We start from the raw sequence: 25794 nt of genomic DNA on the forward strand, positions 1-25794 counted from the left end.
TGATTGAAATTCACACAAAGGAATTACAAATGATTAAATTTCATAATAGCAGCTTGCGAGTGTCATAATTGAGTGACTTAAGTTGGTGATGTCCAAATTCATTTAATATGCTACAAGAGAAAGGGGTAAAGGCACACACATTTTAGAAGATGATATTAAATGACTATCATTTAATTTTCCAATTGGTTCTCTTTCCTCAAAATCTATTATGGGGATAATTTTCCACTTTTGTTGCACTATATTTAGTGATAATAAACCCTAAATTTGGAATGATCTTAGCCATTGATTCCAAATCAATATGTGTTGTTGCTTGTAATTGGGGCTCCTATATAAAATCTTTGCTTATTTGTAAAAGGAGATTTTGGAGAAATTGTTGATAAGATGCTGCCAAAACAATTGCAACATTGTTGCTTTGTTTTGGCAACATTGTTGCTTCATGGTGAATACTTGATTTATTTAAGAGTGTTGCATAGCTACTAATTTCATACTTCTCACAAAGTAGGATTTAATTAAGTAGAAATTGTCAAACAGTTGAATAGTTGAATGAAAGATATTGCCATCGATGACTCATGGTAAAACTCATTGTCACACCACTCTAGAATGCTTTAATTTAAACAACAGTTTTGAGGATTGTGCCCAAAATGGTTTTTTTGATTTAGAGTAAACAATTATTTTGTAAGTTGTGCCCTAAATGGTTTTTGGATTTAGATTAAATAGTGGTTCTGTAAATTGTACCCTAAATGGATTTTTGGATCTAAATTAAATAGTGGTTTTGTAAATTGTGCCCTAAATGGTTTAACGATTTAATTTAAACAGTGGTTTGTAGAATTGTCCATCAAACCATGGGTTTGAAATTATATTATCTAGTACTGATAATTATTGAATGGGTTGATATTGGTTTTATATTGTTGTTTATGATCAAGCAAGCCAAGGATAGAAGTAATTGTTGTTTTGCATTTTGTATTTTGATGAGATTACTATGCTATAATAAGAGATGGACAACTGTTGTTTGATAAGTAGGTGCAGGACCGATGCAACCTCCAGGGGAGGTGGTATCATCAGAAGAGAGGGATGAGTTATGTTTGTGATCTACAGGCGCAAGATCTCTAAAAACTGGCAGGACTGCCTGGTCCAAGGTTAGTGAGACCTGGGCGATTAGGGTCCATTAGGAGCTTAGAGTAGTGTCGCATTGTATCTCACAATCATAAGACTAGCCTTGGCTCTAATTTGCACTTCGTTTGGTCCACCTACTTGCAACACTTGAAGAATTGTCGATAATGTCGCACTCCTTAACCTCAATTTACCCCACTTTAAAATTATTGTATCTTATAGAAATGTTCACTTAAGAGCATATATCTAGCCATAACACAATGATTATGAATCATCCTTGCCCAATTGAATTTATATCTTTCGTTAGAATAAGTCAAATGTATTATTATTGCAATGACGAAGCATTACCACAATGATATTTTGAACTCAATTAACCATTGTCAATATAGTTATTAACTAATATATTTGTCACCTCTATCACGAATGATGAGTCGCTTAGACTATCTCCATAAATCTTCTACATCCTCTTAATTTTTTGGGGGCAACTTTAGAAATTGATTCATTCAATCAAGAGAATTTTCCAATAATAGTATTATCAATTTGTAAATCGTATCGACAATTCACTCACCGATTACTATGGAGAGTGACCAATTTTTAGAGTTGAGTAAGTACATCAGACAACGTCGATTTAAACACTTCTAGGGTGGCATCGTAGAAGGAAGGAAAAATTTAAACAATTCTCGGACACCATTTGGTGGTCCTACTGCCTTCTAGCCTCTGTTTGTATCTTTAGTCCCTCAGGCCTATCTGTGGTTTTGTGGTCTCTTGTTGGACATTAATGGTTTATCTTAGCTTACCTTATTCTTGAGTATTTCTTGATCATCAAAGGGTAGCATACAAAGGGGAATGAGACTAATCTTTACGTGCAAAGAATAATATTCATCTCTATGTTGAGAAACAAGGTCCTTTGGGAGTAGTTTGTACGGCTTACAATCCATACACTCTCCATTATCTTTTGCACTGTGTCTTCTTTCTAAGCCTCAATCTCCATAAGCAATGCAGTAGCCAACGGGAATAACATGTGGACTTAAACACATAGAACTTGTAGCAAGAGAGTGTCATGCCAACACACACTTAGCAAACATCTCTACTAAAGTACTACAATGATTCATTTCCAACGTACTTGAGGTTTCAGGCAAATTTTCTTTCTATCTCAATCCTTAAAGGTTTTCTGTTATCTTTTCTCTTCTAAAAGATGTTGCCAATGTTGTAGCTTGTATTATATTGACACTAGGCTTCATGCTAAGGATTTCTTAAGAGATTTAAGTCTTCTTTTATCTAGTCCTTGCATTAGAAGAAAAGAAATGTTACAGTTGGAGCTTGCATACGCTGGTAGACCATTTGCTATTCTCTGATATTTTCTGTATAGCATATAATAAGAGTTTTAAGTTCTCCTTCTAGGGACAACCCAAGTAGCTTCAATAGCCTTTACTCTCTCCGGCAGACTAGCGTTAATGTGCATTTAGAGGTAGTATGTTCTTGACAACTGAAGAGTCCTTTACCATTCTTTCTTTTCGTAGAAGTGCACGGCTGTGTATGCCTCTATAGCCGTTCGCATAGGGAATCAGTGGAACCATCCAGAATTAACTTGAAATAGAACTATATCCATGTACATTCTAGCTGCTGTTTTTTTATATTGTCTCATCTATGAGCTAGGTAGCTTGACATCTTAGTTGTCTATCACCAGTAATGATAAGTTATAACAATCCTCGGAGTTTAAGAGATTGTTCATGTAACACAAGCAGTTCAGAATTTTTATGTTTCTTCAAACTGTTGTATACCAGTAGAGAAGTTTTCAAACGTAAAAGACAACAGAAATAAATCCATCTATCATACGTAATCCATCAAACACCATTTCAAACTTTCTTGTTGTTGAGTTTATGTTGGTCTCAAGTTCAATAATAATGAATCAGTTAAACTTGAACTTGTCCATGTTACTAAGTGTTTAACTTGAAACATCAATGATGTTTGACAAGAGTCATCAAATCATATTGCTAGGCTGAAAGTTTTCAGCAGATATACATAGAAGCCGAAATATATTCCTCAAAGACTGGAGGTATTAGAAGGGAAACCTATTCCTTAGTAATCAATAACTTATTGTGACCAAAGTGCAAGTGGGATAGGGCGAGAGGCTGACTTCACAGTTGTGAATCCTTGGCCAAGGTGCACTAGTCCAGTGCTAGTCAGTCCAATGATTCCAGATACGCCGCTAGTCAGTTATCATACCAAGACAATGGGAGCTGTAGGGTGTGGCCAACTAAGTTGTAGGACTCTAACACCAGTTCCTAGAAGGTTTGTCCTAGTCACCCCTCATCCCTTGCGGACAGCCAGGCCCACTTCAGCTAGAGCCTAGAAGTGTGCAAGGGAGGATCAAGGCTGATCCCTGGTTGGGTGCATAAATGCCATGATGATACTTTTTGCCAAGACAGGAGAAAGTAAGGATGCCCCAGTGTCAGCCATTTCTAACTGCTAAATAAATTCATTTCCATGCGGTATTCTGTATTGATGTATCTGTTCATGTAGCAAAAAATTGAAGAGGCGGACAAGATTTAATTTCCAGTTTAATTTTCTTGCAAAATTGTTGAAAAACATGTATTAGTTTATGTTTATTTGTTTTAAATTAATCTGTTCAAAAAAAGCATATGAGCATTTTTAGCTAATTAGAATAGTCTCTTTTTCTGAATTTTTAATCAAAAACCAGCCATTACATTCTCTTATCAGTTTTAGCGTATTACACTTATGTTCATATCTTTTGGTACTTGTTGATTGCAAGTAACAATGCAAGGTTAGACTACACTATTGCAAGCACTTAACTTCAATTGTTGTTAGACTACACTATTGCAAGCACTTAACTGCAATTGTTTTATATTCACTGATTTGCATACTCTATGGTTTTGATAAAGATGAGTAATTTGAAAATCATACACGCACCCTTAGAAGATAGCACCCTCCTTAGCATTGTTGTTTGAGTTGGCAAAGCAAGAACTGGTTTAGTTTCTCCCCATATTCAATAGTCTCTTGCATTGGTAGAGTTAGAGATAGAGTTAGCCTAGATTCCTAGACCCACATCCCATTTGCATTTTATTTCAAATCATTGTAAGCATTAGTTGTAGAACTCAAATTGCCATATAGACCCTAAACAAAAGAATATCATAAATCCTCATGCGGATACAATCAAATCACATCATAAAACTGAGTTGTGTCCAAGAAAAAGTTGCAAGTAAGCATTGTAAAATTGGGGTCACTTTACTTGATCACACAATATTCTACATTGTTTATCATTTGGGTTCTCCTTGTGCAAGAGAAGATTGAATACATTGTATTCTATCATGCATGTTGAACGGTCACAAAACTTGCATCATCAATACCCATACACATTCATATATCAAAAATCCTTTTACTTATTTGGATTCTAATGCTAAATAATCAGACCTTGACGTCTCTACTTGCTTATTTTGATGTTGTGTATATAATGTATCACTTCTTGTGGGGTTGCATTCCATGGAAACATCTAGTTATGTGGACATCCCACATTGTCTCTTTTCTCCTTCGAATGTATCATGTTCCCCTATGTGTGATACATTCCATTTTGGGGGAATTATTAGATCTATAGCACAAGTTATTCCAATAATTAAAAAGAATTTAATCGATTATATCTATCTTTGTGTGGGCCAATTGACCTATCAAATCTTTTGCCCTATCATATGGCCATCTAGGATTTGCTACCTATCCTAACATTTCTCCCTATCATATGACCATCTATCACTACTACCTGTACTAAAGCTATCAAAATCTCTTAGCCTATCTTACAACTAACTAGCCTTTTCTATTCATCCTAGCATGATCAAAATCATTCTATAATATGACTATCTAGCTTTTTCTACTCATATTGGTGCAATCAAAATCACCCTATCATGTGATTATCTAGCCTTTGCTACTCATATTAGCACTCAGAATAGCGATATCGTATGGCTATCTACCATAAAACAATTTGGTACTCATATTAGCGTACTATCCATGATTATTCTCTCTCTCTCTCTCTCTCTCTCTCTCTCTCTCTCTCTCTCTCTCTCTCTCCCCTAGCATGCTTGTCTACAGCTTATGTCCTAGCACGCTTGTCTACAGCTTATGAGCTAAAATGTGATCTTGCAGAATTTTAGGTTTTTTTCACTTGAAGCAACTCTGCATGGACAGAAGACCCTTAAGTAAGTTTTCTGTACTTTGGCTTGCATCTTAATGATATGCTCCTGAAAGTGAGGGCAAAATGTGGTGTCATAAAATACACCATGTGTAATTCCTCGTTACATAATGCCTCCACCTTAGCTGAAAATTTTAATTCCATGAAAGCCTTTGTACCAACACATCCAACTTGCCACCTTGTCGGAATTCTTAAACAGGGGGCATGTTTGGCTCATAATTCGTGCATGTCACAAAAATGTCCATGTGACGCACTCATCTTGCATAACTTCAAACACACAAGTGACCACTGGGACATTACACTAATGTTTCTATCATGTAATGCCTCTTCCCTGTTAGCATGAATACTGATGCTATGGGGGAGCATTGCAAAACATTGTTATGATGCATATATAACTGTGTTTGTCGTTGATGATAACATAGTAATAAGTTTGTAAAAGACTGACAAAGCAACAGACTGTGATTTCTGCATTGAGGGCATTATATTACTTATCTGCTTATGCGCAATTACCAACACATACTACATTGTGTATTTTGTTTACCGCATAGGTTAATTAAGAATTGCACACAAATAATGAACAGGAACTCAAACAGCTGAAGTCTTCTTATTATTATTCGCATATGCCAGAACATTACATTATGCTTCGATGATAAGATCTAATGATAAGATGAATACAATGCTTCCCGAAGGGGTTATAAATACTTTCCGAAGAACTTTCCCGAAGGAGTCCGTCGACCACATACATGTCGTTACATAAAAACCTTTTTGAAGGGATCCGCCGGCTGATACACAATTTCCTTTCCGAAGGGACCCGTCGGCTGATACACAATTTCCTTTCCGAACGGACCCGTCGGCTGATACACAATTTCTACCGACGACATCATCCCCCCCAAAAAGAAAAGTCGTCTCTTGACGACTATTACAAAATCTCTGAGACAAATCAGCAACCAAATTACATTGACTGACTAACTGGTCTTCAACACTGTCACCTTAGCCAATCTGACATCTGACCCTGATAGCCACCTGTGCCGCTTTCTGCCTTCCAATTCTGGGTACACTGAACCAAGTGTCGTTGTACTGCCTTCAACTAGATGATCAACTCCTCCCGAGCTCTCTACGCATCCACCAAGACAGCCTCACGGCCAACACCTACTCGCAGTGCCTCTGGTACACAGACACTCCATGCCTGCAGCAGCTCCAAGTCTTCTCAGCTAGTCAGAGACAAAATCTCTGAGACAAATCAACAACCAAAATACATTGACTGACTAACTGGTCTTCAACACTGTCACCTTAGCCAATCTGACATCTGACCCTGATAGCCACCTGTGCCGCTTTCTGCCTTCCAATTCTGGGTACACTGAACCAAGTGTCGTTGTACTGCCTTCAACTGGATGATCAACTCCTCTCGAGCTCTCTACGCATCCACCAAGACAGCCTCACGGCCAACACCTACTCGCAGTGCCTCTGGTACACAGACACTCCATGCTTGCAGCAGCTCCAAGTCTTCTCAACTGGTCAGACTCCCACGATTGATATCCACAACGACCGGGGGTCCAAGGGGCAACGCCTTTGTGGGGTCCTGCCTGGGTGCACTCCTTGTCGCAGTACAGGGCGGGGTTGAGGGGCAGCGCCCCTCGCCGCCAAGACCAAATGAGCACTCTGAAACCCATACAAAACTGCACGAAATGCACCATTTCTGTTATTTTCTGCCAATTCTACACTCTTTCTAGCAATCGTTGATGCTTCCCCTTCCCTATGGCATCATCTGATACTCATTCTGAGCACGCTTGATTTGGCAATTTTTTCTTTTTCTTTTTTTTTTTAGCAAACCTCCTGCCACCCTCCGCCATGTTACGCCAATTCCTTATGCAATAACCTAGAATGCCATTCAAAATCTGAATGCAATAACAGGTAGAAGCGGTACGCCAAATCCGTACGCCATATTTATCATTTATGCAAAACCCGTACACCATATTATACTGAAAATTCGTACGTTGGCTGCTTCAGAAAATCCATACGGTGACCATGTTGGAAAATCCGTACGATGGCTGTTTAAAAAATCCTCATTGAGACTCGAATTCCGTACAGAAAATAACATATATATGGGAAAATCCGTACGGCAAGCTTTTTAACAAATCCATACAGTAACTCAACCTCCAAAATCCATACAGTGACTGGCTCCTAGAATCCTTACAATGACTGGCTCCCAAATCCGTGCACAGCCTTGCAAAGAAATTCCAAATCCGTATAGTGCCTATCTGACTGCATCTGGGAAATCCGTACAGCTACACTGCATTTGAAAAGTTTGTATGGTGATTGCATAAAACCCGTACACAGCCTGCCTGCTAAACACCGTACTGTAGCCTTTTAAAATCCGTACATTGCATCTTCATTAGAAAATCCGTACGGTGAGCAATGAAATCCTGTCGGTGAAAAAAATCCGTACATTCCCAGACTATTTAAAAAACCGTACGGTGGTCTCAAATTGATGTTACAATGTGCAGCTCCTAAAAACTGTACATTGTCTTCAAATATTGAAACCCGTACACCAAAAAAAACGTACATTTGCTGGAAATCCGTACAGGAGAAAGCTGTACAACAACCTGCAAAACCGTACTCTTCCTCCAAACTCCATACGATGAGCAGGTTAAATCCGTACGATGCTTCAAAGTTTAATTTCAAACCGTACAGCAGCTCCCAACTAAAAACCGTACAACTCAAAAACCAAGTGAAAATCGTACGGTGAACAAACAAAATCCGTACGGTACTTTTTTTCATTTTTTCTTTTTTTTTTTTTTTTAATTCTTTTTTTGGAAAATCTCACTTCTGGAACAATTACGTACAATATTTACATATATATAGTACTTACAGTCTTCTCTTAGTTGTTCGTCCACGGGGGTGCATTGCTTCTTCCATGGTGGACATTCAACTTCGACCGATTCACTGCGTCGGCCACTTCATTTTCATCTACTGTCGATAACTTCATCGCTCCATTATCACCAAATTCCTGTATCTTGTACGGCTCAACCCATTTAATTTTAAACTTGCCTGGTTTGATCTCATTCCAGTCGTCGTACTTCAACACCCACTGTCCGAGTTGAAACCTACTACACTTGTTCCGTGTCATCTCCATATCGCTCAGTTTGTTCCGGAAGCTCGCTACCATGGACTCCGTGAGCTGCCCCTTCTGTCCGTCAATAACACATTCACTCTGTACTGCTACAACTTTTATTGAACCCTTCCTCTTTGTTGCTTGTGTAGACCGTATCGTGTGTCTTCCTTGCCGTCGGTACCTTTCTGCTATATCTGTGGTTCGACGTAATACTTTCTTCCTGCGCAGTCGTACAGTAGAATCTTTCCTTCTTTTAGGTTCCTACTGTATGTTCTATCCTTCAACTTCAGTCATATCCGCATTTTCTTCTTCGGCTTCTCTGTGTTGCTTCGAACATTCATTTCTTCCTTCGGCTTCTCCATGTTCCTTTGGACATTCATTTCCTCTGTCGGCTTCTCTGTGTTCCTTCAGACATTCATTTCCTCCTTCGGCTTCCCTACATTCCTTCGGACATTCATTTCCTTCTTCTGCCTTACCTTCGTCAATCCTTAGCATATTACAACTTGGAAAGAGCTCGTAATCCTCTATCTGCCAGTGGTAAAGACCATTTACTAAATCCAGATCGTCATCTCCTTCCAATTATAGGACTCCCTCCTGATCGGATTCCATACTCTTCCTCCTCTCATCATCTTCTCCTTCAAAATCCGACGATAGAGCTTCTTCTCCAACCATCTGAGTGTGTAGATCGATGACATACTTCCGGCCTTTGCTTTCAAGTGATAAAGTATTTTTCTTCCAATCGTGTTTTGCCTTGGCTTGTATTAACCACCCCCGGCCCAGAATGGCATCATATCCTCTCCGCTTCAATGGGATCACGACAAAGTCCAACAGGAATGGTTGTGTTCCAATCATCACTGGTTGCGCTGTGAGTACTCCCAATGGCTTGATTCCATGTTGATCAGCTGTTAACAACTGGAAGGTACGTGGCCACAATGTCGGCTGTCCCATCTTTTTCCAAGTGTCTTCAGGCAACACATTGACACCAGACCCTCCGTCCACAATTGTTTCAGTCAATACAGTCTCGAGAATTCCCATTTTGACAACTACCGGATGGCGTCCAAATGAGAGGGCTAACAACATCGGATCTTCTACAATTGCGCCACTTTCCTTCTCCTTTTTGTCCACTGTACTTGCTCCACTTTCCTGCTTCCTTCCATGTTCTCCTAGTAGTTGAGCAGCGAGAACGATGTTTGTGAGTGCCGATCGGAGCTAAGGCATAGTGAGCAACAGATCACTTATCATGATAGGTATCTTGGCTTGCAAAATTTGCCGTACGATGTTGTGTTCTGCGTAGTTCCGTACGGAGGTACTAGGCGTGACCTTCAGGTGTGCCATTTCTGCCTGCGTTGCTCTCTGGATCTCTGCCCGTGCTTCCTCCAGTTTCTTCTTTTCCTCTGTCGGATCAGGGTATAGCTCCGCCTGCTTCCGAGTTATTGCCAGAACTTCTTCCTCGCCTGTCCCGACAGTAATCAAGTTTACTCCAGACTTCTGGCGCTTAGCATCGTCATGATCGCCAGGTCCACACCATCGGCATAGCAACTTCGGTGTGTTCGCCGTTGTGCACTCTCGGGCAAAGTGACCCCACAAATTGCATGCACGGCATTGAACTATCAATCGGCCATTCGCATCATACTGGATTCGACTTCTTCCGCCATTATTGTTGTTACTGCTGCTGTTGTTGTTTTGACCGTGCCAGTTGTTTCTGTATCCGCCCAATGTGGCACCTTCCGTACTGGTGTTCCCGTTCCCTCCTGACGAAGATGCCTCCTGCATGAGGAACACTTGCTGCGGTGTTCTTGTTTTCAAATTGAACGGGCATTCCTTTACCGAGTGTCCCATAATCTGGCAGACCTCGCAAAATTGCTCTTTCAAGCATGATCCCTTCGTATGGCCTTCTTTCTTGCACTCTGTGCACCATAGGTTATTGCCCTTAGTCTCCTTGTTCATGTTTTTGAACTCCCTCATCATCCGAAGCATGTCCTTCTGAAGAGCACGAACTTTCTTGCTGCTGCCTTCATCGTCGCTACTATCTTCTCCTGAAGGCTTGTCGTCATCTGAATCGGATGAACTGGTCTTCTTCTTCTTTGTCTTCTGTTCACTTTCGAGGTTCAATGCCCGATTGTATGCTTCAGTATATGTCGATGGTGGCACGATCTTCATCTTTTTCCGCAACTTCGGGTGAAGGCCTTCAATGAACCATCTTTTCTGGAGCCCATCTGCCGGCTTATTCTCCATTTTACTGATTAAGTCCTTCAACTTCCTGGCGAAGACCCGTACTGTTTCATTCTTCTTTTGCTTGGTATTGAATATCTCCGCTACGATTTCATTATCGTCGTGTAGAAGTTGAAATTCTGTGATGAACTCCTTCTTAATGTTATCCCAACTGTTTAACTTCTGTGGATCAGTATCAGTAAACCAATCAATCGCAACACCCCGTAGGGTAGCGGAAAATTGTCGAATCCATTCGTTTGTATCTATTATGCCATTTGCCCTCCAGATCGTTTCACATGTTTTACAATGTCGAATGGGATCATCTGCTTCCTCACCATCAAATTTAGGCAACTTTTCTTTCGGACCTACCATTATCACTATATGTTGGGGGTTTTGTTGTGTACCTGCGTTGTTTTGCACTCCTGCGCTGTTTTGAGCACCCGCGTTGTTCTGAGCTCCCGCGCTGTCCTGCACACCCACGCTGGTCTGAACACCCACGCTGTTCTGCATACCCACGTTGTTCCACACACCCGCGCTATTTTCGACTTCCGCGCTGTTTTCAACACCCGCGTTGTTTTTGGCTTCCGCGTTGTTTTCAACACCCACGCTGTTTTCGACTTCCGCACTATTTGGTGAAGAAGAGGGTTCGTCAACCGAAGCTGTTCGTTCCGGAAGTATATCTCGGACGAAGAGGTCACTCCACGCTCGTGCTCCTTCGGCACTTCGAGCCGTGCGAGTCGATCTTCTTCCGTCAAGATTCTCTTCCCATGGCGTATGCAAGTTCAGAAACTCCTCCCCTCGCTTCTTCCACCAAAATGAGCCGCTGTCGAGTCTCCTTCAACAATCCTTCCGCACTCTTGTTTCCGTTGGCAATCTTCTGAAATCTCCTTTGACGCTCTGTCTGCTGAGCCAGAATTAAATTTTCCTGCGCAACGCGTATGTCATCTTTTTCCTTCAGCTTACTCTTATCTTTGTTCAACTGATTCGGCATTTAATTCATATCCGCCTGCCTGCGTACCAGGTCCATCGGGCAACGGCGCCAAATGTTTACCGCATAGGGTAATTAAGAATTGCACACAGATAGGGCGGGGGCCTTAGCTCGGTTGGCTAAATCTTCCCTGTTGCAAGGGGTTGGTCACGGGTTCTAGTCTCCCCCGTTCTCGTGGTACCGGTGGGCGTGTCGCGCCAGCGCTACCGGTCACGTTAAAAAGTTTACCAGGCGCACTGCAGTTTATAGGGGGGCCGTGTTGCACAGATTCTTGCAGTCTAAAAAAAAAAAAAAAAAAAAAAGAATTGCACATAGATAATGAACACGAACTCAAACAGCAGAATTCTTATTATTATTCGCATATGCCAAAACATTACATTATGTTTCGATGATAAGATGAATACAATGCTTCCCGAAGGGGTTATAAATACTTTCCGAAGAACTTTCCCAAAGGAGTCCGTCGGCCACATACATGTTACATAAAAACCTTTCCGAAGAGATCCGTCAGCTGATACACAATTTCCTTTCCGAAGGGACCCGTCGGCTGATACACAATTTCCTTTCCGAAGGGACCCATCGGCTGATACACAATTTCTACCGACGACATATTTGCTACATGGGCAAGTGCACAAAACCTGAATCGACAGTGTACGGAAGATATGATTGATTTATAGAGAACCGTATAGAAACAGAGTATCAGGAAAGTAGTTCCTATTGCATGATTGCTACAGCTTGTTACAATTACAATGAAGGGTTGCGCAATGAAATGGAGATAGCTTACTGATCGTGAATGATGTCAAAGAGTGTGCATGTACAAAAGTCACACGTGTGAAAATTTGTGTATAACTATGAGCTGACAGCACTAATTAAATGTGTATTTCATTTAATTAACGTATGATAATGAAGTATGAGGCCGACTCAAGGATTTATTAATTGTGGTATAAAGGAAAGATGTTTTCTATATTTTAGATATATGGAAGCGAAGAAGACTTGCAAATTACTAAGCAGTAGAGTAGAATGACATACTAATGCATATAAGTGACCTTAAGGGTTACTGTTACTAATCACAAAGTTCTAGATCTGATTGCATGATCTGAAGGTGAAGAAGTCTGACGTATTGGATAGAAGAAGTAAAATCCTGTTACACATCTATTATTATGAAAGGAATAGTACCAAGGTCAATTGGATAATGGGTTCGTTGATCTGATCCTGAAGCTGTTTGGACAGTGGGTTCAGCAGCCTTCCACAACTCCTAACAGAGTTGGAATCTCCTAACAGGGATTCAAAGTCTCCTAACAGGGACTCTTGTACTAAGTGTTGTAATACTCCTAACAAGGTCCATCCTCTAACAAGGAACATTCATATTAGTACATCATTTTGTGGGCATCATTCCCACCGGGGGTTTCCCTTTGATAATGGGTTTCCTTAGTCAACATATCTGGTGTAATTGTTTATGTGCATCTCTTTATGGTTGTTGTTTACTTTGAATGGTCAAGATTGTTTAAGAGGTTAAATGTTTAAATTATCATATAACTTATTCACCCCCCCTCTCAGTTATATTGGTGGACTATTGTTTCTAACAATTGGTATTAGAGTATCAAGTCCTTGAAAAAAAAAGTCTAACAACTTTGGGAGATCCATGGCGAACATGTTCAAAAAAGAAAGTTTGAGATTTGATGGCACAAATTACAACTGGAAGAAATAAAATGAAGACTCATCTTTTGTGCATGGGTCCAAGATATTGGCTTGTAACCAAGGCATCTAAAAACATTGTAGAAGAAGACAATCTTGAAAGCTGTAGCAAGGAACAAAGAGAAGTATTCATGTGCAACGTAAGGGCAAGAGAAGCAATATTGTCAGCTCTACCTAAAAGTGAGTATAGCCAAGTAAAACAACTCAAAACATCTCATGAAATTTGGAAAACCTTAGAAGCTAATTATGAGGGTGATACTCATGCAAAAAGAGTTGGATTACAAAATTTGTATTTCACATTCGAAGATGCTAAAATGATGGAAGATGAATCTGTAAGAAGCTATTTGGTAGAATATCTAAGATTGTTGCAGGAATCACATCTCTTGGTGGAAAGAAATCTGATGATGAAGTAATATGGAAGATCTTGAAAAGTCTGACACCACCTTTCAAGACAATAACACAGATGATTCGGGTAATGTTACCTTGTACCACTAATTTCACCAAAGAAACACTGCTTGGTAGATTGGAGCTGAAGAATTTGATCTGAAACAATCTGGAGAGTTAACAAAAGTTGAGAAAGCATTTAGTGCATTTAACATTAAACCTGGTCTAGCAAGGAACACAAAAGCACAAGAAGACATTGCTAGCCGCAACAAGTCTATTGAGGAAAGGATCCAGGAAGGAGTGGCTCTTCTTGTGGAAAGAGAAAAAGATGGTAAGAATATCTTTAAATGTTGGACATGTAATGAATATGGTCATTATGCATCTAAGTGTCCCAAAAGAGAAAGAAAGTATAAGGGAAGATTCAAATCTAGAAAACCTAGAAGTTGTTTATATGCTAATGAAGAAGGAAGAGGAAGAAGAATCTAATCAAAATAAAAGTGAAGATGAATTAGGATTCATAGCTATAAAGGATGATGATCTCGACAGAGAAACCAAAGAAGAAAGCGCGCTGATCTCACAAGTTGAAAGGAAAGATTGGATCATTGATAGTGGTTGTTCACATCACATGACTGGTGATATGAGCAAATTTGTCAAATTCAAAAGCCATAATGGAGGAATTGTCAAAGTAGGGAACAATGCAGCCTGCCACATTGCAAGAATTGGATCTATCACACTAGATGGTAAAACAAATACTAATGATGTTTATTTTGTTGATGGACTGAAACATAACTTGTTAAGTATTAGACAGCTTATGGACAAAGGTTACCAATTGTAGTTTAGTAATGACACATGCATTATCAAGAACAAGGAAGGAAAATTGCTTGGTACTGGCACAAGAACTAGAGGTAATGCATTTCAGCTAAACATATTCAAAGAAGGAAGTCCTGCTTCTGACAAAAGCAATCTAGACACACGAGTTATGGAAATTCTTGGTGAATTATCAAATTTGTGTAAAGAACAAAATGTTGAGTTTACAGATCCAGAATCCTTCTACTGCATACAAAGGACCAGCAAAACAGGCAAAGATATACCAAGAACAGAAAATGATATTAAGATAAAACAAGGTACTGATCTACTGACAAGGAGAAAACCTGAAAGTATGAAGTTTCTGGTTTGTTGGACATGTAAAGAGTTTGGTCATTTTTCTAGTAAATGTCCTAAGAGGTGGAGAAAATCTAGAAAGAATTTACCTTCTAATAAAGATAAAGAACTCATGAATGATTGTGATAAGATCAAGAAAAAGGAAATAGTAGAAGAGATAGCTTTTGTAACTATTGTTGAACCAGAGGCTGATCCTAAAGAAATTGGTATCAGATCTATGATTGGAGGATTGCAGTATCTAACTCAAAGTAGACTTGATATAGCAAATGCGGTTGGAATTGTGGCAAGATTTCAGGCTGATCCTAAAGAATATCACTACGCAGCAGTAAAAAGGATATTTAGATATCTGAAAGGGACATCTGATTATGGCATTTGGTATAACAGAAGCAATGACTTTACTCTTTGCATTTATACTGATGCTGATTGGGCTGGAGATAGGGATGATAGAAAAAACACTAGTGGAGGAGCATTCTTTCTTGGTGGAAGATTGGTTTCTTGGCTCAGCAAGAAGCAAGATGGCACCTCACAAAGCACTGCAGAGGCAAAATATGTTGCAGCAGCGAACAACTATAATCAAGTCATATGGATGAAGCAAATGATGAAGGATATTGGAATTACATTCAAAGAACCTGTTATCATTTACTGTGATAATACAAGCACAGTTAACATGTCTAAGAATCTTGTTTTGCATTCTAAGATTAAACGCATCTCTATAAAGTATCATGTGTTGAAAGAAAAAGTTGCACAGAAAGAAATCAGACTGGAGTACATTAACACTAAGGGACAGATTGCAAAGATTTTCACAAAGGCCTTACCAAAGGATACGTTTGCGTACCTAAGAGGTATGCTTGGGGTTATGCCCCTGCCTATTTCAAAATAAAAGATGCAAAAGTGCATCAATCCAAGGTACATAGCATCATTATTAGACTGGATTGAATACTGATGCTTCCTCTATGGGGTAGTGTCTGTAATGAACAGAGTCAGCAAAGGACTCTTGGTAATTGGTAATTAGTATACAACAGTGTCTTTACACACTTGAGTTGTTTATGGAATTATATACAAAATTGTAAAGCAACAGATAGGCTTGTGGTTGTGTTGATTAGATGTTCAAGAAAATTGAACCATTTGTGTACTATCTTTGACATTGATGTCAATGGGGGAGAAGTATGGCATGAAAAACATTTTACTGTGGGGGAGAATTGTTGCAATAAAGGATTTGCATGAAGCAAGATTTGATTGATGAAGAGACTTGTTGGTATTCTTGGAACTAGATGTTTTTCATCTATGTTGCCATCAATGCCAAAGGGGGAGATTGTTAGCATGAATACTGATGCTATGGGGGAGCATTGCAGAACATTGTTATGATGTATTTATAACTGTGTTTGTCATTGATGACAACATAGTAATAAGTTTGTAAAAGACTGACAGAGCAGCAAACTGTAATTTCTGTATTGAGCACATTATATTACTTATCTGCTTATGTGCAATTACCAACACATACTACATTGTGTATTTGCTACATGGGCAAGTGCGCAAAACCTGAATCAATAGTGTACGAAAGATATGATTGACTTATAGAGAACCGTATAGAAACAGAGTATCAAGAAAGCAGTTCCTATTGCATGATTGCTACAGCTAGCTACAATTGCAGTGAAGGGTTGCGCAATGAAATGGAGATAGCTTACTGATCGTGGATGACATTAGAGAGTGCGCATGTACGGAAGTCACACATGTGAAAGTTTGTGTATAACTATGAGCCAACAGCATTAATTAAATGTGTATTTCATTTAATTAACGTATGATAATGAAGTATGAGGCCGACTCAAGGATTTATTAATTAAATGTGGTATAAAGGAAAGATGTTTTTTGTATTTTAGATGTATGGAAGCAAAGAAGACTTGCAAATTACTAAGCAGCAAAGCAGAGTGACATACTAATGCGTATAAGTGACCTTAAGGGTTATTGTTACTAATCATAGAGTTCCAGATCTGATTGCATGATCTGAAGGTGAAGAAGTCCGACGTACTAGAAAGAGGAAGAAGTAAAATCCTGTTACACATCTATTATTCTAAAAGGAATAGTATCGAGGTCAATTGGACAGTGGGTTTGTTGATTCAATCCTGAAACTATTTGGATAGTGGGTTCAGCTGCCTTCCACAAACCCTAACAAGGTTGGAATCTCCTAACAGGGATTCGAAGTCTCCTAACAGGGACTCTTGTACTAAGTGTTGTAATAGACTCCTAATAGGGTCCATCCTCTAACAAGGAACATTCATATTAGTACATCATTTTGTGGGCATCATTCCCACCAAGGTTTTCCCTCTGATAAAGGGTTTCCCTAGTCAACATATCTAGTGTAATTGTTTATGTGCATCTCTTTATGGTTGTTGTTTACTTTGAATGGTCAAGATTGTTTAAGAGGTTAAATTTTTAAATTCTCATATAACTGATTCACACCCCCACCCCCTCTTAGTTATATTGGTGGACTGTTGTTTCTAACATTCCCACCAACCATCGACATCAATAATTATTTCAATTGCTTAAAACTTAATGGTTTAGCTTGCCTTGGTATTTTGGCAATTCAAATTTATTGGATCTTGGGACTCTCTTAGTGCTTCATCATCTTGGACAGCTTTCTCAGCTCTTTGGCCATCATAGTTGCTGCGATACCACCTTTGTCACTCACCAGCTTGATCTCATCTTCATCTCACTGACTTTGGCTTTTTGGTCTTCAAGGGAGATTGTTTCACACGCATCTCATCTCATTTGTTTGGCATATCATAGTATCCTAAGCATTTTCTGTTTATCTATTATCACTTATCACTTATCCATTATCTATCTATCTTGGTTGTCCAGGGAAGTGGAAACACCAAAATGGGGATCTAACTATGGCAGGCTTCTTAATCAAATAGCCTCAACATTTTCTTTCCATTTTGTGTGTAGGTTTCAAAAGAAGAGGCAGTGAGTGATCTTGGGATTCTTCTACCTCTGGGTTGTAATCATTCTCTCTCCCTTGTATTCTTTGGAATAGTTGCTTTTACAGTTTATTTGTATATTCTCTTCTCGCAGTTACCCTTTTGGTCCCTACCTCTGTACTCTATTTATACAGGATGCACGTGTACTACAGAGTGACCTGAATCCATGCAATAATCCTATTCTCTTGCAGGCTTCCACAAAAATGAGCTCATAAAGCTAGCCAGTCGATCTTGACTTTTTTATTTCCTATTCCCAGTAGTCAAAATGTTTATATCTGTTAGTCACACAGTGTTATTTCACTGTCTTTAATTTACCATATGTCAATTTGAGTTTCAAGTTCTATTTAGTTAGTTAATCTTCTTGATCATTCTAGCTCATCAAAGCACTAGTTTAGTGAGGTGGTGCAAGGGTCGGTTCATCCCTTGAGATTTTATCAATCTGGAGGGTGGGGATATTTTTTCTCCACAATTGTTAGATGACAATTATTTTGAATTTATGATGATTGCCTTCAGCATCATAATTCAACATTATTCATAAAACGCATTTACAACATTTTACATATTCCTCTTCTTTGGTCTAGTGAAAACTTTGGAAAGGCTTAATTTTCGTATCATCACATTTGAATCTTTGATATTGATAGTATGATATTTCATCAATGATCAATAATATAGTGATAACAGTGGAGAGCCTAATGTGTTGAGGGACAGCAATGAGATGGTGCAAAAGGTGTTAGATGTGAGAAAAAACAAACCAAAATGATCTTTGTATTGGGCATAATGATGCTTTAGATGCATTATAGGTTTTTAGTTTGCCAAAAAAAAGTCAAAAAAATGTGTTCTCTTGTGAACTTTTACCACTCAGTGCCTTTGAATACACATGGGAACACCCTGTTATGCTAGGTACATACCCTGGGCCCCAAACACACACATACGTACACAGGTATACCCTTGGCCAAACCCGCACCTTGTACATGTGTGAGAGGCCTTAAGGGCATATGTGGTAGCTTGATCTAAACAATCAGCTCACAAGGATTACAATCATAAGGTTCATTTATCATCTCCATTTGTTACACCAATAAACCAACACATCTGAGAAATAAAGGCAATAAAATAACAATCTTGGCCTTAAATGATAGCTTAGCTATCACTGGCTCCTCAACTTTGGGAAGAAAAGTGTTACAGTTTTCAATTTTCCGGGATAGGAATCACTTGAATTTTAACCAATGCTTACCTCATGTATCAGTACAGTGGCCCCAAAAGCTGCATCCCTGAGATTCTTGCAAGGTCTGGTATCACCAGAATAAACAAGCTTCCACCCTGACACTATTTCATTAGCATTATTCTTTCTTCCTATAGCTTGCAATACAACACCAAATGCTTCTCTGCAATGAACAACAGGTACACTGTACAAACACTCTATCCCGGCTACAGACAAAATTTTCTTCAGCTTATTTAGTCCTTTGAGATCCAATACAGTTCCATCTTGAACTCCAGGTCTTTGTGCATAACTCAGCATTCGACTCTGCATAGAATGTGGAGCTTCCCCGTTTTCTGTTTTTAAACTAACTAGATTGCTAATAACTGAATCCTCTTGCTTAGATCCTGAACTTTCACCACATCCCCCCACCTCATCCTGCAAATCAGCATATATTTGTTCATACATATCAATTGATTCCTTCATTGTTTGTCTACAGTCCAGGAAATGCATGTTTATGTCCTCCAGCCTAGAGTATGCATTCAGAAATCTCTTCAGTGGCTTTGGTCCAATCACCAGTAAGGGTTCATGAGATCTGTTCTGTAATAAATGTTTACGTGCAGACAGTATCCTTGCAATTCCAGTGTGATGATCAGCATGAATATGTGATATCCAGATACACTTCAAAGATTTGATCACATCATCGGCACCATTAAGACCAAATCTGGAATACAAAGTGGCAATTCATCAAAATTGTCTCATGACAGAAAATTTAGCAACAGATTTAAGTTGTTTATAAGCATTTAATATAAGCAGCTTACCTCCTTTTCAGTTGAGCCAAAGTTCCCTCTCCGCAATCTAAAAGTATACCACCCTTTCTAAAAAGGTTTACAAAGATGGAACTGACATTACGATATTTTGATGGCTGCGACGAGCCTGTACCCAAAAAGACAATCTCCATCTCATCCCTGCTTATACCTTCTAAGCACTTGGGGATTTCTTCAGTGCTCTTACAACCATCAACTCCAAGTGGGTGTTTGAATTGTGCTTCCTTTTGACCATCACCATCATTTGTCACTTTCAATTCCAATTCAGATATGCCAGTGCTTTCTGGTGTCCAAGGCTCTTCCACAGAAGTAGGAACTTGCAGTTCATTGTGATTAGGATATTCATTATAATCTTCTGGCACAGAGTTCCAGAGGTCGGCTATCTGTTTGGAAGCATCCACAATCTCAGGGATCTCTGAAACCAGCTCACCAATTATATCAGATGCAGAAGGCAAACTAGGAACAGAAGATCGATCCAAACCAAGTCGTGCATAAGGACGTAAGTAGAACTGAAAGATAAGATGTCAGTATGCAGACTTCAACTTCATAAGCAAAATACAATTTAATTACAAAAAATAACTGTGCCACAAATCAATAGATAATGGAAATTTCATAAAGAAAGCATGCTTATCTTGCATAATAAGCAGCAACGTTAAAAATTACAGCACTAATAAAAATAAAATGCAATAAAATTTTGCAATGTTTTTGCAAGAACTGTAAAGAAGAACAAGAATCCCATTAAATGTTTCTCTTCATAACTCATACTACAGTTCACCTTCAAACTCTCGAGGTAATTCTGGCTTATGCCAGAATTAGCCCCTAAAAACTAACCCATAAGAAATGTTTTGATTCTACTCTGTTATTGTCCATGGGGTCAATCTACGTAATCTCATGACATAAAAATTTACAGTCATGCGAGTTAGAAAACCTTGGATTTCTTTTTGAAAAAAGATAACATTCACTGGACCTCTTCATGATATGGTAGGTTGAAGACAGAAAAAAGTTGAGTGGGTTAAGATTTTAAAATATTTCAAAAACCTATGAAGCCGAGTACACATAAATCCTTGCCAAACCCAAACCAACACTCAAAAGCGATTTATGATTCCTATTTCTGTTTACTTTTCAAAGCTACAAGTTTTCAACGTGTTCAAATGTCCGCCCTTGTTACTCTTATGCCTCGACGAGAATTGGATCAACTCAAAATGTGATTTATGATTCACAAACAATATTAAAAAATAAAAGTCTATACATTCCTACATTGCATTGTAAATCACCCAAAATATCCTATTTCTGCTTACTTTTCAAGGCTGCAAGTTTTCAACGTGTTCAAATGCCCTGCCCTTGTTTTTCTTATGCCTCGAGGAGCATTAGATAGGTGCTAGGAAGATCAAGGAGCTTATATCAACTTGAATCTTTATTCTACATGTGCTTTTCCCCATCAATGTTTTTTCTAATATCTTTCCAAGCTACACACAAGTTTCTTTTAGAAACAGTTTATATTATTCTCTTGTCTGTTCATATTTTTAGGTAATAATGGTAGCCTTCATTTCTGTTAATGTATATTTTTACTGATTTGTTTATTTCAAAAAATGTAGATACTGGTGTAGCCTAAAATCGCTAGGAACAATAGCTCTGTGGGCCAAGGATCAACTTAGGATTTCATATTTATATTTATATCTATGAACTTACAAAAAAAAATTGTTTCCTCTTGATGTATATCTAAATTGAATTAATATAATTATCAATTATCTTTATAGCTATCAAAAATTTTTTTTTCAATTTTATATATTTTACAAATTACGAGTGCACTTCCATATTTTTATATTTTATATATACAATGGTCATACATGTTAAGAGTAAATGGCTCTTTTCCATTTCACTATTATATTAAATTTACTTAGATGAGCTAATAAATTAGGAGGAATTATATATTTTAGATATTACTATTAGGAGGATATTGTTGAGTCATCTTTTTGAGTCCAACTACTCCTAAAATGTCACATGTGGTTAATTCCAATTTAGACACCACCCTTCTAGATTGTAAGTGCATAGTAGGTGGTTGATTCCATTAGGACTCTACTTCCTCCAAGTTGAGACACTTGTCTCAATCTTGTCCAAGTTTCCTCCCAACTCATGCCTATATAAACAGGCTAGCTCTTTGTATTTCATATTTCAGATATATATCAAATATATCATGCAACACATTAAGAAATATTGATGCTATTATGCCTTTGAGCATTTACATCAGAAATTGGTCTCACATTATTATCATGTCAATTTCATTTCTTGTTGTTTGATCTAACTCTTTCAATAGTATCTGGATTTATATTTGTTTTCACAAATTCTAACAATACCCAAAAACACCATACCTAGAACAAAAAACCAGTGAATCTCCAACCTGTACTGGAACCCATAACCAAACAACAAACTTAGGTTGAGAGTTGAAACAACCAAACACATCATAAACGCTTACATGTACTACAAACAATATATCAAATCATGAATGCTTAAATGTACTATAAACCCAAAATCCCCACTATCTGCAATTGTGTTTGTATATGAGTGCCATTTTACCTATATGGTTAAATCAATTTGTCTATAAACTGAGTAGTGTGGATGTTTGCAGATGAGATTAAAATAATTAGACATGTTTCTCCCCTTTATAGTTGTGCTACAGCTCCCCCTAAGGAAGCCCTATGTCTCAATCTAGTCCGAACTGGGGTTCAATGTCCAGGTCCAGCCCCCTGCAGATTCATCCAAGGCTTCCTCCATAGCCTGTAGGTCTGGCCATGGCAAACCTGAGAAGAATTTGCTCCCTCACACACTCAATCAATCAATTAGAAATCTTTAACTCTCCATTGACATTTTTTTGGCATGCTCCACCACAAAAATAGCAACTTATTACAATGGAAATCACTAACATACCAAGGAGTGGCACTCAGCAAGGAAAGGGGTGACTATTACATATCAGCAAAGCTGGTCAGCTACCCTTATTAAATTCAATTATCCTTATCAATCAGAAAAGTCAGGATTGTATGGTGATTATTATTCGTAAGGGTTAAGACCCTTCACCATTGAAGGGATAAAAGGAAAAAGCCTCAATTGAGGAATGGTAAGAATAATCAACTCTCGTTTAGAAAAAGGAAAAGGAAAATGAATTATAGAATACAAATGAATATTGTATTCTGAAATGCTAATATTGCGAGATAAGCTAAGAATGATTTTAGATTATAAATGGATAGGTGCATTAATCATAATCTGCAGAAATTATTCATCATTATGAGTAATCTAAATGTTTCTCTTGTTATAAATATATAGTAATGGATTTTGTATAGCAATCCATTTTGAATTAAGGAGAAACAGATTGCAAACACAAAACATTGCTAGCCTTCAGCTTCATGAGAGATGGATAGCCAGCCTTCACACTTGTTATCAAGTACGCCACCTAGAGATGGAATGGATGACCAGCCTTTCATGCTTGTGGGTTGGGGGCTGGAGTGGAGCAAATATTGTTTCATGCTTCTAAACTTCATCAAGGAGGACAGCTAGCCTCCAAGATAAACTCAGGGATGGAAGGGTGACCCACCATCCATGCTCTTCTAATACAAAGGCAACCAACTTTGGGTTTGCAAATGTTTTGAATTCCTAATGAGATTATTATAGGAACATATTTTGGAATGATTATTGCTTTAAATGAATTTCAATATGAATGATGTTTATGTCATTTGATAATGCCTACTGATGCTTAGTAAAAATAGATGTTATCCTACCTTATAATTGAGTGTCTAATATTGTTTGCAGGACCTAGACCAAAAATTCTGATATTAAGGGCATTTCAATTGGTAAATTAATACTCATAGGGCAAAAGTAAGGAATATTCTAAAAGAGGACATTAATAGTTTTTCACTCGAAAATTGTCATTTAACCTGTAACCCTAAAATGTTGAATACAAAACATTGAAAAGGCAAAAACAAATTTATTTTTCATATTGGCAAAGAAAAACAAATACATTTTTCCTCTATTGTTGAACTTATCTTCTTGCTTAAAAATGCACGAATAAAGTGGAAGATTAATCATTCAATGCTCCAAGCTGGTTGCTGTGCTATTCATATGCATTTGCAAGTGTTTGTTTGTTGTCAAGGACATTGTAGAGGAAGATTGTTCAAAAAAGGTAGGATTTTAATATATTTTATTTCTTTTGTATTTTTTTTTTACAGCTTTTCCAATTTTCTTTTAATTCTCTAAATCTGTTGTTATTGATCATGTGGTCTTAAATATTACAATGGAAACAATTTCCAGCTCCATCAACCAAACCCATCCTTAACCAATCCAAACTCTCCTTTTGGAAATATGTTGAAATGGAACAATAGCTTCCAAGTGGTGCATATTATATTTTTATTTGTGGTCATTATAAAGTTAGATATTTGAGCTCATGCAGCCAAATGAAAGGCCAGTTGTGTAGGATCCATGGACTAGGCATCAAATTTTGTCAAGGAAGAGATGATAAAGGCCTTCCAAATGTACAAACCTTGGCATGTATTAAAAAGCAAAGTAGACCATGCATGAAGCCGTAAATCAAATCAACCTTAGGTAAAGAAAGGACCTCGAGGGATGAAGCCCCCTCCACCACCTTCTCATTTTCAACCTACAAAGAGTCAGCCATTCTTTCTCATATCCAATGAACAACCTATATGAATGAATTGGTATTCAATATTGTTCACTCATCATATTGGCAAAAACTGGTGAAATCAATTAATAAGGCTCCAAAAACATGTAAGGGGCTAATTTTTGAGATGTCAAGCACCTTATTCGATAAAAAGGTGAATTTTATAGGAGACTCGAAGGCCATAAAGAGTTCATGTGTGAAAACATGGGTGTCCATTTCCAATGGATGGAATGATGCAAAAAATCATCCATTATTCAATGTTATTATAATGTCCCCTAAAAGGGCAATATTTTTTAGAGCTGTGAATTGAGAAAGAGAGGTGAAGGATGGCAGATTTACTGATAGCATTCTTTGTCAATCCATGAGGAAGTAGGCCATCAAAATGTTGTTAAGTTATTGGCTGACTAGCAGTATTCACACATTTTTTGGGAACCTTATCCTATCCGCTCCCCCAACCTTATCTACAAAACAATTAGCACCAAAACTGATTGGATCAATTAAGTGTATGCTAAGGCCAAAAATAACCAAATATTTGTCACCAAATACCATGTCACAAGGCATATTTTGAACATTCTCAAAATTGGAGCTGTTGAAAGTAAGTTAATAATTATATGTTACTTTTACGATAGTAAACTACTTTATTTTCTCAATTCAATTTTTGTAAATTACAAACTTGGTGTTTGTGCATTCAAACCTGTGGCTCCTTACATAAAAATGAAGTGGCTACAAAGACAGGAAGCATGGAAGTGGGAATGGAAGTGGGATATTGACCTGGATCCTATCTACTTGGATGCTTCGACCCCTCGCTTTGCTGCACTTGATGCTGATGATGACTGTGAGCAAACTAGTGAGCATTTAAGAGCTAGTGTCAGTCCTAGAGCTAGAGCTAGTACTAGTGTGAGTAGCACTCTTTGTGGCTCTTCTTGTAAAATTTCTGCAAATTTTGAACAACCAAACTTATAGTGCCTTTATTATACTTGCTGAAGATGATCCTTTGTATATCAGACTTGTATGAAGTGTTATCAATAGTATAATAACTATTCTGGAAATGTTCTTATCCCTGCAAATAAATCGCATAAGGCAGTAACGTAAAGGAGCAGACTTGATAGTGTATTGCGTGTTCTCTATCCTCATACTTACCTTATGTTTATATTGCATCCAAGAGGCATGTCCTTACAAACGACATGACTCTTCTAGGTCGGCCCTTATGAATAAACAAATGATAAGCTTCCAAGATAGGCATCTATTACAAATTATAATTAGATAGTAATTATA

General features: G+C 38.1%; 1 protein-coding gene across 3 annotated transcripts in view; it reads right to left on the reverse strand.

Moving 5' to 3' along the window:
- The window catches only part of TRZ4 (tRNAse Z4), a 59682-nt gene that overhangs the window by 8585 nt on the left and 25303 nt on the right, over positions 1-25794 (reverse strand). For all 3 annotated transcript variants that reach the window (XM_089820523.1, XM_089820525.1, XM_089820526.1), the window contains 2 exons: positions 19848-20362; positions 19063-19750 (listed from right to left, as the gene is read on the reverse strand). In XM_089820523.1, the coding sequence (XP_089676649.1) occupies positions 19063-19750; positions 19848-20362 (1203 nt within the window). The remainder of the gene's footprint in view (positions 1-19062; positions 19751-19847; positions 20363-25794) is intronic.

Source organism: Cupressus sempervirens, chromosome 3, assembly GCF_028749045.1.
Source record: "Cupressus sempervirens isolate cs-2001-9-10 chromosome 3, ASM2874904v1, whole genome shotgun sequence".
NCBI lineage: Eukaryota > Viridiplantae > Streptophyta > Pinopsida > Cupressales > Cupressaceae > Cupressus > Cupressus sempervirens.